Here is a 13,823-nt window from a genome sequence, read left to right as displayed (position 1 = left end):
AAAAAAACAAAACAAAAATGAAAGAATATTGATGCTGTTTGAAAACTGCCAGTTGGTTAATAATGATTATGCATTGACTGAAAAAAAATAAGCTAATTTTGGAGGAAATAACTTTGTAATATTTATCTCTTGCAAGCTATGTTTAATAAAGGATGGAACGATTTACTTCTGTAGTGTGACTTGTGCTCTGTTAAAGGAAATAACCCCAGTATTTCCTGTGAAGTCACTATAAGGGTAGATGTGAAATGTAAAGTAATTATTTGGCATTGCATACCATTTAAGAGTCTAACCTTTTCAGCATAACAAGCACAAAGCTAACCGGCAAATCTAAAATTCACTCCGAACTAAACACCACACCCTCATTTTCTCAAACAATCATAAATCATTGTACGTAACATTGGCAAATAACAAAATATGCTAGGAATAATAGCGCCATCGGGTGGCAGCACTGGCCGAGCTATTTTGGGGCGAATGAGAAGAGCATCAATGTCTTGTGAGCTGTTTTTCCTTATTGCCTAGACAGAAGAATGAATTCATGAACAATTGCTACATTTTTTTCTATGATATAGCTCACCACAACTGCTCAAAAACACTAACACATTTTTGAGGGGAAATTGTATCATGGTAGATTGAATTGGAAACGATCATTCCATATCAGTACTTAACAGTAGGGCGGAACATTTCCTCACAGAATATGTTTCATGAGACATTCAAGGCCGACGGAACACACGTTTACTCCAGTTGAAAACATCCGGCAGTCTGCACGTGTGGATTTATTCCTAAAATGTTGGATGTTCTACAGTATAAGCTACATGTGTCAAGAGGAAAAGCAGCATATGTATTATAGCCTGCAGTTTATTAAAAGGCTCAACCTGCAAGCTTAATCGTTAGCTTCATCGCTATCAAACCATTTAGGTAACGTTAAGTGGAAACAATACCATGCCAGAATGATCCTTAGCGGCGTAATATAGATAGCTAGCTTGAATGCCAGCCAATACTAATGTTAGCTATCTGGCTATACAACAACCACAATGCTGCACTGTAGAGGTCACTGGATGGTAGTTAAAATATCACGGCGAGCTAACTAGATATTTTGCCTGCTAAAAAATGTGATGTAATGTGTGAAATTAATTATCGAGAACTCAGGCCCATACAGCAGTCAATAGGGCAAGGGTGAAATGCAATAGCTACTGTAACTAGCTTTCCTATTCTGTATGGACTCCCATGTGGTTATTGAGCGCTAGCTACCTGACTAGTTACTAGCAATCTATAAACAAAGGTAAATTGGGGCCCAAGTGTTGGGAGCCCTGTCTCAAATGCTAGTTAGATTTGTTAGGCTACGTCTATATCAGTTTTCTTTCATGCATTTAGCTACAGACTCATCACCATGGCTGGAAGAGGCAGGGGTCGTGGAAGGGGTCAGATGACCTTCAACCTGGAGGATTTGGGCATAGGAAGGGGAGACAGCCTGCCCCCCACCACCTTTAAGCCCTCACCCCTCTTCCCTGTGAGTGTGCACATGGAGTCAGGGCTTGTAACATTGTAGCCTAGACTTACCTTGCCGCTGTTGCTTATAGTGCTCTTGTCTTGAGCGTCACAAAATTAAAATAATTACAGTTATCTAATATTACTAGTAATGTAATGGATACATGTTTTGTTTTTCTCTTAGAGGCATTTTTTCTCTCTTGAGGTACAATATCATTTGTATGGACACTGACTGGTTTAGACACACAATATTGCCTACCATCCTCTAACTGGGTTGCAGTATTTTGAAATACTGTATAGTAATTTAAATGTAGTAATGTCTTTACTTAGTGCTAGCGTTGTGGCGCTATAACAACCCAGCCTCTTGATCTGTTCCCCCTCCCTAACCTCAGCCCATGCCAGTCCAGCCTGTGCCCCTGCAGACAGGAGAGGAGGTGGAGTACATGCTGGCTCTGAAACAGGAGCTGAGGGCCGCCAACAAGACCCTGCCCTTCTACATCAGACGGGCCGCTCCCAAAAGAGGTAAGCCAGCACACACAGGATTGAAGGGAGAGTTAGCAATGCACAAAGTAAACGGCAATATCAGGGCAATTTCCGCAAACAAGGGCATTGAAGCGTGAGGCTCTGCCATTTTGGTCCCATACCTATCACGTTATAGCTATTGAATTGCACATGCACAGCTACTCTATGATACTCGGTGAGTGCATTGTCTTGCATCGTGCTCATCTGCAACATCTGCGGTGCTGCTCGTTGCAATGTCATATTGCAGAGTCTCATTTTAAGGGGTGGAGAAATCGTAGAATGTTATTAACCGTGATTGAGCTAAGTTCCAAAGTCATATGGTTAATGTTATTTGTAAACTTTTAAAGAAAATTGCAAGTTTTTGTTATGTAATTTGTCGCGCGTGAAATCATTTCGTAAGTCCCTTTAGGTAGCCAATTGATCAGCTGTCCATGTAAACCGGATTGTAAGGGCAAAGCATGCAAATGTTTAAATCAATCTATTATATTGTCAAAGTATTCACAATAATTGGGTTATTGAATGCATGTAAAAGTACGCAGTTATGATGGATGTTAATGTATGTCAGACAAATGGTATAGAAGGTTTTGTAATGGAGTGTCATACTTATTTCCCTTTGCTGGTATTATATGAATAGGACGTTGTTAGTTGTAATTATGCTGTTGTTTCCATTGTAGATGTTGATCGCTACTCTGATAAGTACCAGAGTGGAGATCCCAAGGACAGTGCCATCGAGTGGAGCCCAGGTGAGTAATGATGGGCTGGTTTGTGGAAATACAGTGGTTTAGAATCTGCACCCAACAGATCACAGAATAGTTGTCTCTTTCATTAACTATTTAATTCTCTGTACCACTTTCCTGCTCTGCTGCTTGTAGTCTTCAGCGGCATCACCTAGCCAGGCTGAGTCTGTCCTTTTTCTGGTGTTTTCTTTTGATGCAGTGTTGGTATATGTCCAGCTGATGGTGCCAGACAAGTCCATTTCTGGTCTGAATTTGTCCGATTTTTTTATCTTGTGCTGTGGTGTCATTATTCCTTATACTGTGAATAAGATCCATTATGGTGTGTTTTTTGTGATGTGTATTTTTCTGTGTTAACACGTTTCTCTTTTTCTATGGTTCTGTTTCAGACTGGAGCAGATTACCTAAAGAGCTTTGCATTAAAGTGAGGAAGCCTCTGGCTAAAAGTGAGTACTTTGTCTGAAAGGCCTTGAGATTTGTGTGTGGAATTCAAACTTTGTGGACGCCATGTATTGTTTTCAATTGAGAATTTATTTTCCCCCAGATACTCAATAAGTGAACTTTCATCAACATATTTTCTTAGCTACTTACTTTGGCCTTTGAATTCCTCGCGAAACACTTTTGAACCGCTTCCCACCCCTTTCTGTCAAGGGCTGTAACCAGGGTTTGAGTTTTAGTGAGGTCCGTAAAAAAAAAAACGTTGAAATGCTATTTGGTGAACAGCAAAAATGACCCCAGCCATTCTCAACCTGGCTGCTGTAGGTTCGTTCACCTTAGTCGTTCTACAAACACATCGCCTATTAGTTTTATAATCGTAATGTGATGTGAGAAATTGTTCACACTGACATGTAGCGTCAGGGACGAAATGGAAAACGTATGGCATTTTAGAACTTTGTTTGCATGTTAATCTAGGCCTATAGGGAAGATAGGCCACGTGAGGATGTTCATATTCAAACATATCATTTTTTGTAAGTTCTTATCTTGTTTGATAAGATAAGTACATATTTTCTGAGGCCCAAGTTTAAGAAGCACTGTAGTAACTTCTCTCTCTGCTTGCTTCCTCTCTCTCCTCTGCTACCTCCTGCATGAATTGCAGCCTGCCTCAGCCTCAACACTGAGTACCACATGCCCACATCACTGTCTGTCTCAGTAGCCTACTCTCTGTAAAGGAAAACCTATTATGAGAACGTATTGGTGTATCGTTTGCTCCTGCTGAGGTAGGATGAAGTAAGAAGCTAAGTAATACTAGCCAGAGACCTTCAACGTTACTGCAATAGAAGTCTCTGCCGGCAGCTAGCCACCAAACTGACTGACATAAGTGACTCTTGACCAGTTGTGCATTATCCGAGAGTCAGTTTTTGTTTGGGGGATGTCTGTAGATACGAATGTAGTCGCGAGACGGTTTTTAAATGGCATTTTGACCGAAGTCTCGCAAATGCACTTTCAGCAGCATTTCTCCTTGTTTACTCGAACTGACTGTGGGCTGGGGTATTTCGTTTCACAACTCAGGCCCTCGTGAGGCCTGTGCCACGAGAGGGTGGAGTTAGCCTTTTGAGAGACTGGTGAATGTTTTCCTAAAAAGGCAAATCCAGGAGGCATATCCGGGGGACGCAGGTGAACATAACGAACAAACCACTGTTCATGATTCCACTCGTTCGCAAAGAGGCAGGCACAATTAGAACGTTGTCAGATAAATTTTAAAAAAGTGTTCTGAGTTTTGGAGCAATATTTAGATGTTGATCCATAATAGATTATCTTTATTGTGTACAAAATACTCTAAGTATACAAAACAATAAACATAGACTGACCAGGTGAAAGCTATGATCCCTTATTGATGTCACTTGTTAAATCCACTTCAATCCATGTAGAAGGAGGGGAGGAGAAGGGTTAAAGAAGGACTTTTAAGCCTTGGAACAATTGAAACATGGATTGTGTGTGTGTGTGCCATCCAGAGGGTGAATGGACAAGACAAAAGATTAAAGTGTCTTTGAATGGGGTATGGTAGTAGGTGTCAGGTGCACTGGTTTGTGTCAAGAACTGCAACGCTGCTGGGTTTTTCACGCTCAACTGTTTCCTGTGTGTATCAAGAATGGTCAACTACCCAAAGGACATCCAGCTATACTCAGTATATACAGTGCATTCGGAAAGTATTCAGACTCCTTCCCCTTTTCCACTTTTTTGTTACCTTACAGCCTTATTCTCCAGTGGAATTCAATCAAGTTGTAGAAACATCTCATGGATGATCAATGGAAACAGGATGCATCTCAATTTCAAGTCTCATAGCAAAGGGTCTGAATACTTGTGTATAAGGTATTTACAAAATGTGTAAAAAGTTAAAGAGTCTAAATACTTTCCAAAGTGTGTGTGTGTGAATTAGAGGTCGACCGATTATGATTTTTCGATACCGATTATTGGATGACCATAAAAAGCCGATACTGATTAATCGGCCAATTTTTGAAAATGTATTTATTTATTTATTTGTAATAATGACAATTACAACAATACTGAATGTACACTTTTATTTTCACTTAATATTATACATCAATCAAATCAATTTAGCCTCAAATAAATAATGAAACATGTTCAATTTGGTTTAAATAATGCAAAAACAAAGTGTTGGAGAAGAAAGTAAAAGTGCAATTTGTGCTATGTAAGAAAGCTAACGTTTCAGTTCCTTGCTCAGAACATGAGAACATGAAAGCTGGTGGTTCCTTTTAACATGAGTCTTCAATATTCCCAGGTAAGAAGTTCTAGGTTGTAGTTATTATAGGAATTCTAGGACTATTTGTCTCTACCATTTGTATTTCATTAACTTTTGACTTTTGGATGTTCTTATAGGAACTTTAGTATTGCCAATGTAACAGTATAGCTTCCTTCCCTCTCCTCGCCCCTACCTGGGCTTGAACCAGGAACACAACAGCCACTCTCGAAGCATCGTTACCCATCGCTCCACAAAAGCTGCGGCCCTTGCAGAGCAAGGGGAACAACTACTCCAAGTCTCAGAGCGAGTGACGTTTGAAAAGCTATTCGCGCTTACCCCGCTAACTAGCTAGCCATTTCACATCGGTTACACCAGCCTAATCTCGGGAGTTGATAGGCTTGAAGTCATAAACAGCTCAATGCTTGAAGCATTGCGATGAGCTGCTGGCAAACGCACAAAAGTGCTGTTTGAATGAATGCTTACGAGCATGCTGCTGCCTACCACCGCTCAGTCAGACTGCTCTGTCAAATATCAAATCATAGACTTAATTATAACATAATAACACACAGAAATACGAGCCTTAGGTCATTAATATGGTCAAATCCGGAAACTATAATTTCGAAATTAAAACATTTATTCTTTCAGTGAAATATGGAACCGTTCCGTATTTTATCTAACGGGTGGCATCCATAAGTCTAAATATTCCGGTTACATTGCACAACCTTCAATGTTATGTCATAATTACCTAAAATTCTGGTGAATAGGTTCGCAACGAGCCAGGCGGCCCAAACTGCTGTATATACCCTGACTCTGCGTGCAATGAACGCAAGAGAAGTGACACAATTTCCCTAGTTTAATATTGCCTGCTAACATTAATTTCTTTTAACTAAATATGCAGGTTTAAGAATATATACTTCTGTCATTGATTTTAAAAAGGCATTGATGTTTATGGTTGGGTACATTCGTGCAGCGATTATGCTTTTCTCACAAATGCGCTTTTGTTAAATCATCCCCCGTTTGGCGAGGTTGGCTGTCTATGTTAGGAAGAAATAGTCTTCACACAGTTCGCAAAGAGCCAGGCGGCCCAAACTGCTGCATATACCCTGATTCTGTTGCACAGAACGCAAGAGAAGTGACACAATTTCCCTAGTTAAAATACATTCATGTTAGCAGGCAATATTAACTAATTATGCAGGTTTAAAAATACAGTGCCTTGCGAAAGTATTCGGCCCCCTTGAACTTTGCGACCTTTTGCCACATTTCAGGCTTCAAACATAAAGATATAAAACTGTATTTTTTTGTGAAGAATCAACAACAAGTGGGACACAATCATGAAGTGGAACGACATTTATTGGATATTTCAAACTTTTTTAACAAATCAAAAACTGAAAAATTGGGCGTGCATAATTATTCAGCCCCCTTAAGTTAATACTTTGTAGCGCCACCTTTTGCTGCGATTACAGCTGTAAGTCGCTTGGGGTATGTCTCTATCAGTTTTGCACATTGAGAGACTGAAATTTTTTCCCATTCCTCCTTGCAAAACAGCTCGAGCTCAGTGAGGTTGGATGGAGAGCATTTGTGAACAGCAGTTTTCAGTTCTTTCCACAGATTCTCGATTGGATTCAGGTCTGGACTTTGACTTGGCCATTAACTTCCTGACTGATGTCTTGAGATGTTGCTTCAATATATCCACATCATTTTCTTCCCTCATGATGCCATCTATTTTGTGAAGTGCACCTGTCCCTCCTGCAGCAAAGCACCCCCACAACATGGTGCTTCCACCCCCGTGCTTCACGGTCGGGATGGTGTTCTTTGGCTTGCAAGCATCCCCCTTTTTCCTCCAAACATAAGGATGGTCATTATGGCCAAACAGTGTATATACTGTGTATATAATATACATGTACATGTGTATATACAGTGCCTTGCGAAAGTATTCGGCCCCTTAGAACTTTGCGACCTTTTGCCACATTTCAGGCTTCAAACATAAAGATATAAAACTGTATTTTTTGTGAAGAATCAACAACAAGTGGGACACAATCATGAAGTGGAACGACATTTATTGGATATTTCAAACTTTTTTAACAAATCAAAAACTGAAAAATTGGGCGTGCAAAATTATTCAGCCCCTTTACTTTCAGTGCAGAAAACTCTCTCCAGAAGTTCAGTGAGGATCTCTGAATGATCCAATGTTGACCTAAATGACTAATGATGATAAATACAATCCTCCTGTGTGTAATCAAGTCTCCGTATAAATGCACCTGCACTGTGATAGTCTCAGAGGTCCGTTAAAAGCGCAGAGAGCATCACGAAGAACAAGGAACACACCAGGCAGGTCCGAGATACTGTTGTGAAGAAGTTTAAAGCCGGATTTGGATACAAAAAGATTTCCCAAGCTTTAAACATCCCAAGGAGCACTGTGCAAGCGATAATATTGAAATGGAAGGAGTATCAGACCACTGCAAATCTACCAAGACCTGGCCGTCCCTCTAAACTTTCAGCTCATACAAGGAGAAGACTGATCAGAGATGCAGCCAAGAGACCCATGATCACTCTGGATGAACTGCAGAGATCTACAGCTGAGGTGGGAGACTCTGTCCATAGGACAACAATCAGTCGTATATTGCACAAATCTGGCCTTTATGGAAGAGTGGCAAGAAGAAAGCCATTTCTTAAAGATATCCATAAAAAGTGTTGTTTAAAGTTTGCCACAAGCCATCTGGGAGACACCAAACATGTGGAAGAAGGTGCTCTGGTCAGATGAAACCAAAATTGAACTTTTTGGCAACAATGCAAGACGTTATGTTTGGCGTAAAAGCAACACAGCTGAACACACCATCCCCACTGTCAAACATGGTGGTGGCAGCATCATGGTTTGGGCCTGCTTTTCTTCAGCAGGGACAGGGAAGATGGTTAAAACTGATGGGAAGATGGATGGAGCCAAATACAGGACCATTCTGGAAGAAAACCTGATGGAGTCTGCAAAAGACCTGAGACTGGGACGGAGATTTGTCTTCCAACAAGACAATGATCCAAAACATAAAGCAAAATCTACAATGGAATGGTTCAAAAATAAACATATCCAGGTGTTAGAATGGCCAAGTCAAAGTCCAGACCTGAATCCAATCGAGAATCTGTGGAAAGAACTGAAAACTGCTGTTCACAAATGCTCTCCATCCAACCTCACTGAGCTCGAGCTGTTTTGCAAGGAGGAATGGGAAAAAATTTCAGATGTGCAAAACTGATAGAGACATACCCCAAGCGACTTACAGCTGTAATCGCAGCAAAAGGTGGCGCTACAAAGTATTAACTTAAGGGGGCTGAATAATTTTGCACGCCCAATTTTTCAGTTTTTGATTTGTTAAAAAAGTTTGAAATATCCAATAAATGTCGTTCCACTTCATGATTGTGTCCCACTTGTTGTTGATTCTTCACAAAAAAATACAGTTTTATATCTTTATGTTTGAAGCCTGAAATGTGGCAAAAGGTCGCAAAGTTCAAGTGGGCCGAATACTTTCGCAAGGCACTGTAGATGTAGATACATTTATTCACGTGGTCCTGACCTCTGTGTTCTCATATGTTGTTACGGCCATACTTCTGTCTTGTGCCATTTGTTGCCATGTCTGTTCTCCTTTTTTATCTACTTACTTTTCCGTTCTTCTCTTCTAGGACATCCACCCCAAGTTAAACAGCCAAAGAAACCTCTTGTGGGAAAAGAGGAGATTCTCACCAAGCTGGAGGTTGGATACTACAGAAATTACTAACCTTTCTTCGAAAGACTAGAGATCATACATTTATTCCTTTTAGTTACTCCTAATTAAGGGAGATTTGCATATACCCTGCTCTGGTTTTGATGTGTCGTGGAAATTCCCACTCTTCAGACTCTCGAAAAGAACGAAGAGGCGGTGAACTCTGAGGAAGAGGAAGACGGGGAGAAAAAGAAGACGAACGAGGAAGAAGAACAGCCAGAGGAAGAGGACTACGAGGAAGACTTTGAAGAGGTAAGGGGTATTGGCGACTGATGTGGCCCATTTACGTTTTGTAACCATCTCCTCTTGGAACCTGATTGTTATGGTCAGGGTTTTAGGTGTAAAAAATGGTTGAAATGCCAGTTGAGATAATGGGCGGCGAGTAGCACTGATGCCAACAACACTCATTTATCATAATAGATACTCAAACGCTATTCACAAAATATAGAAGTGCATAAACGGTGTTTAAGGTGTGTTTAGGCTTCTTAAAATCCACACCTTCTCATCAGAGGTCCATTAGCTGGTAATAGTCGTATTTTGGTGGTTAAACCCCCCCCATAAAAGCCGAAAATAAAAACATTGCCAGACGCATTTTCCATCAGAAAATATCCTGATGAAAATACATATCTTCTATAAGTCCCTTTGGCTATGCATGGAGGTTCAGGTTGTCTTTCAATCATCAGTCGATTATTCCTGTCTGTCTTGAGCGCGTGCTCTTGCTTGTAAACTTGGCCACATTTTATCAACTGGATCCGGCCTTCAGTTTCCCGTGCCATTGAGTTTGTGACAGACACGGCTGTATTTACTCAGGCCGTAAGTGTTCTATGATGTTTTGCGAGATTCACCTCTCCAAATGAGGACTCACTGAAATGTCATGCAAGTTCACAAAGGGGGAGTATTTTGATTAAGTTAGATGCCTTCCTCTAATGTATGGTTGAATAGCTATGTCATACATGCTAAAAAAAACAGCACAAATTAAACTAGCTAGCTACTATACCAAGAAGGTACAGACAAGTGGAAAAATGAAGCGACACTGTAACATAGAATGTTGACAAGCCAGCGGGACCGAGGGAGAAGTGCATAGAGCCATTGTTCCCTTGGTAGGCTATCATTACGCCTTGCATAGCTCAATAATAATTGCAACCGACTCGATTCCATATGTGGTGTCATTTGGCAGTGGGGCACCCTTGCAAATTAAAATCTGGTCTTACAGTGGGTCTCACAAGTTTTTCCTAATGGAGACGCCGCTTCTCATCTGCGTTCCAGGATACCGACTACATCATGTCTTACTTTGACAACGGAGAGGAGTTTGGAGGGGACAGCGACGACAACATGGACGAAGCTACTTACTGAGAGACCGTGCGAGTGCTGATAACACCAAATAGACTAGAAGAGGAGGCCTTAAGTAATCGTCCCCGTGGACGCAGTTACAGTATTTTAATTACTTGTGGAGTCACTGGCCATGGTAACAGACATTGAAGGCCTGCTGCTATTCAGCCATGACAGGTATAGTCTAGAACATGGAAAGAACAATATGCTGCTGTCTGATAACCTAGGTCCAGGACATGGAAGGTGGTGACTGCTGTTGGAAACAGTTGCTCAATGTAGATGTCTAGAGCAAATACTCAGACTTGTTGTATGTGGTGATTTAAAGTCCCAAAGACACTAACTAGTCATGCTGACTGTTCCCCTTTCTTCAGCTATGTTGAGGTAGTAATGGGAGCTGATTTATTTACAGGCCATTGTGGCCTTTTAATAACTTTAATAATAGTTTTTAAGGTTTTAATTAACAGATCATGTGCAATTGTAGTGATAGGGTTTTTAGAGTAACGACATGTTTTAGAGAAAGGTAATTTATTTAATCTTTTTTTTTTTAAGTGTATACAACAATCAAAGTTTTTAATTACAGTTTTCAATGTCTTAGCTAATCGAAAAATGACCTTTTGTTAATTTTAAATATTTTATTTCTGTAATGTGACATTTCTGTTATGCGAGTTGAACATTTGAAAGTGTTGAATTTGATTCTCTAAATACATTTTAAAGAACCCGAGCAAATAGTTGTGTTTTGTATCAACCAGCAGATGGCATATTACTCCAAGTTAAATCAAGGGGCGGTTTATGTTCACTGTGTGTAGTTGGTAGGTTATGCAGCTAACAAAAGAAAAGGTTATTCACCATTGCCAAGTAAAAGGCCATTTATAGTGGTGAGCTTTCTTCTTCTATTTCTACCCTTGAAATAGTGTGATCCTCCATTTCATTGAACAGCGTTTAACATTGTTGCTGTCAGCAGTGAAAAGAAAACCCCAAAGGGAGAAAGTTTCCATTGCGTGACTATATACTAAGTATATAGTATAAGTAAGTATAAGTAAGTATATTTGAAAAAAAGGCATTGTTTATTTGTTTACTCCCAAGTCTTCTGCTCTCTTACCATTGGATTTGGAGAAATTCTCCGAACAACATCAATAACACCACACCACGGGGTGGCAGGTAGCCTCAAGGTTAAAGCGTTGGGCCAGTAACTTAAAGATTGTTAGAATCCCAAAGCTGACAAGTTGAAAAATCTGTCGCTGTGCCCTTGAGCAAGGCACTTACCACTAATTGCTCTTGGGACGCTAGACAATGGTGACCCTGGCTGTGACCCCACTTCCTGCAGGTGTCTCAGGGGGAGTTTCTGTTACATACTTGTGCGTAACAGGACAAGTATAAGCCGTCCCCTCAAATAATAATAATTATTATAAAAAACAATGCACAGTCTGTTTACTACTCATTTAATCATAATTTATAGATCGGCAGGTAAGGGTGCTGTTGAGCGGCTAAATGTGCTTTACCATTCGGCCATCAGATTTGCCACCAATGCTTCTTATAGGACACATCACTGCGCTCTATACTCCTCTGTAAACTGGTCATCTCTGTATACCCGTCGCAAGACCCACTGGTTGATACTTATTAATAAAACCCTCTTAGGCCTCACTCCCCCTATCTGAGATGTCAACTGCAGCTAGCGACTGAAACGAGCTGCAACAATCACTCAAACTGGAGAGTTTTATCTCAATCTCTTCATTCAAAGACTCAGTCATGGACACCCTTACTGACAGTTGTGGCTGCTTTGCGTGATGTATTGTTGTCTCTACCTTCTTGTGCTGTTGTCTGTCCCCAATAATGTTTGTACCATGTTTTGTGCTGCCACCATGTTGTGTTGCTACCATGCCGTTGTCATGTGTTGCTGCCTTGCTATTTTGTTGTCTTTAGGTCTCTCTTTATGTAGTGTTGTGATATGTTTTGTCCAATATTTTTATATATATATATATATATATATATATATATATATATATATATATATATATATATATATACATATATATATATATATACTTTTTTTTAAATCTCAGCCCCCGTCCCTGCAGGAGGCCTTTTGGTAGGCCGTCATTGTAAATACGAATCTGTTCTCAACTGACTTGCCTAGTTAAATAAAGGCAGACAAGTGGGTTAAGACCTTGTGTGATTCATAATCATCCTCACACAGACCTGACGTGATCCAGACGAGCCTACTGCGGCTGCACTCCATCTCCTCTGCTGCTGGCTGTACATCAAGGAGGTATACCAAATGCCGAAGATATTCTTTGGTATTTTTGTTTGAGCCATAGCACTTGTCACGTTGTGCACGTATGCAAAATGTGCATGTATGCAAAAGTGTTAGCTTACATGTTGGCATGGTTGCATCTGCAATCTAAGCATTCCCTCGTTGGAGGCTCTCGGGGCAACCTGGGTCCGGTGCTTCTCCTTTTCAAAGGCACGTTGTAGTTGCTAAGGGAGTTGTAGTTGCTAAGGGAAGTGATACCCATTGCTACAGTGTTGGGACCTAGACCTGGGGTTAGTTCCTTTTTAGGAACAGAAGACTGTAGTCAGCATAGGCTGTGCGCAACAAATTGACCGCTTGTGTGTGTGTAAGCCCACTCTGCATAGCCCCCTGGCTGCCGTTTAAAGAGGATACCCATAGACTTCCAGTCATTGCTCATTGGCTCGCAAAACTACCTCAACTTCCTTTGTACTGGGCACATAGACATAAAAATGGTATTGACAAGTTCATCTTGTATCACTTTAAGTAGACCAAATGTTTCGGGTGTGGACTTAAACATTTACAGGTTCGAATCCAGGCTGTATCACAACCGGCCGTGATTGGGAGTCCCACAGGGCTGTGCACAATTGGCCCAGCGTCGTCCGGGTTTGGCCGGGGCGAGGGCCTCATTGTAAATAACAATTTGTTCTTAACTGACTTGCCTAATTCAATTTAAAAAATACTTCCTTTCATCCAAGGTGTGGAAAGACATGTGAACAGCACAACTTCCTCAGACGTTTGCCTGAACTAACCAGTTGAGCAGCAGATGTTGCTTCAGATAAGGTTAACTTAGCATTGTATTGCCTATGGTCATGTGGATTAGCCTGAGCTAAGGAGTACAGTTCCTCCAAAGTCATAGTTGCTGCAGTCTACTTGGCTTTTAGTTCTGAAAAGCGCAGCCTAAATTGAGTCATGTTAAAAGACGAGTTTCACATCACTAAGCATGTAGCTCATTTGTGCCTTCGCATACACAGACCTAACCCCTAGCAAAGATGTCCCCTCCCGCTATTGTCAACGCA

At 40.8% G+C, this 13,823-nt stretch overlaps 1 protein-coding gene across 2 annotated transcripts; it reads left to right on the top strand.

The window, feature by feature from the left end:
* The first annotated feature begins 703 nt into the window (after positions 1 to 703).
* polr3gla (RNA polymerase III subunit GL a) lies at positions 704 to 11,238 on the top strand. 2 transcript variants are annotated; one of them, XM_036952922.2, is made up of 9 exons: positions 704 to 915; positions 1,372 to 1,507; positions 1,878 to 2,007; positions 2,682 to 2,750; positions 2,944 to 2,988; positions 3,131 to 3,187; positions 9,109 to 9,179; positions 9,321 to 9,440; positions 10,455 to 11,238. In XM_036952922.2, exons 2-9 carry the CDS (start codon positions 1,388 to 1,390, stop codon positions 10,539 to 10,541), a joined length of 699 nt encoding a protein of 232 aa, XP_036808817.2. In that variant the 5' UTR covers positions 704 to 915; positions 1,372 to 1,387; the 3' UTR covers positions 10,542 to 11,238. The 2 variants fall into 2 exon arrangements, with proteins under 2 accessions (XP_036808817.2, XP_021427866.1); XM_021572191.3 differs by lacking the exon at positions 2,944 to 2,988.
* Positions 11,239 to 13,823: the final 2,585 nt, after the last annotated feature.

The sequence above is a fragment of the Oncorhynchus mykiss genome, chromosome 18 (assembly GCF_057628025.1).
Source record: "Oncorhynchus mykiss isolate SJ-2025 chromosome 18, ASM5762802v1, whole genome shotgun sequence".
NCBI lineage: Eukaryota > Metazoa > Chordata > Actinopteri > Salmoniformes > Salmonidae > Oncorhynchus > Oncorhynchus mykiss.
Note: the sequence above shows the minus strand (reverse complement) of the source record. Positions and strands in the feature narration are given on the sequence as shown.

Bases quoted from the DNA above. Each gene is read 5' to 3' on its own strand.
- polr3gla (XM_036952922.2), top strand. From the start codon at position 1,388: ATGGCTGGAAGAGGCAGGGGTCGTGGAAGGGGTCAGATGACCTTCAAC. The intron at 2,008-2,681 runs GTAAGCCAGCAC...TTTCCATTGTAG, and splicing joins ACGGGCCGCTCCCAAAAGAG to ATGTTGATCGCTACTCTGAT. The intron at 9,180-9,320 runs GTTGGATACTAC...CCCACTCTTCAG, and splicing joins AGATTCTCACCAAGCTGGAG to ACTCTCGAAAAGAACGAAGA.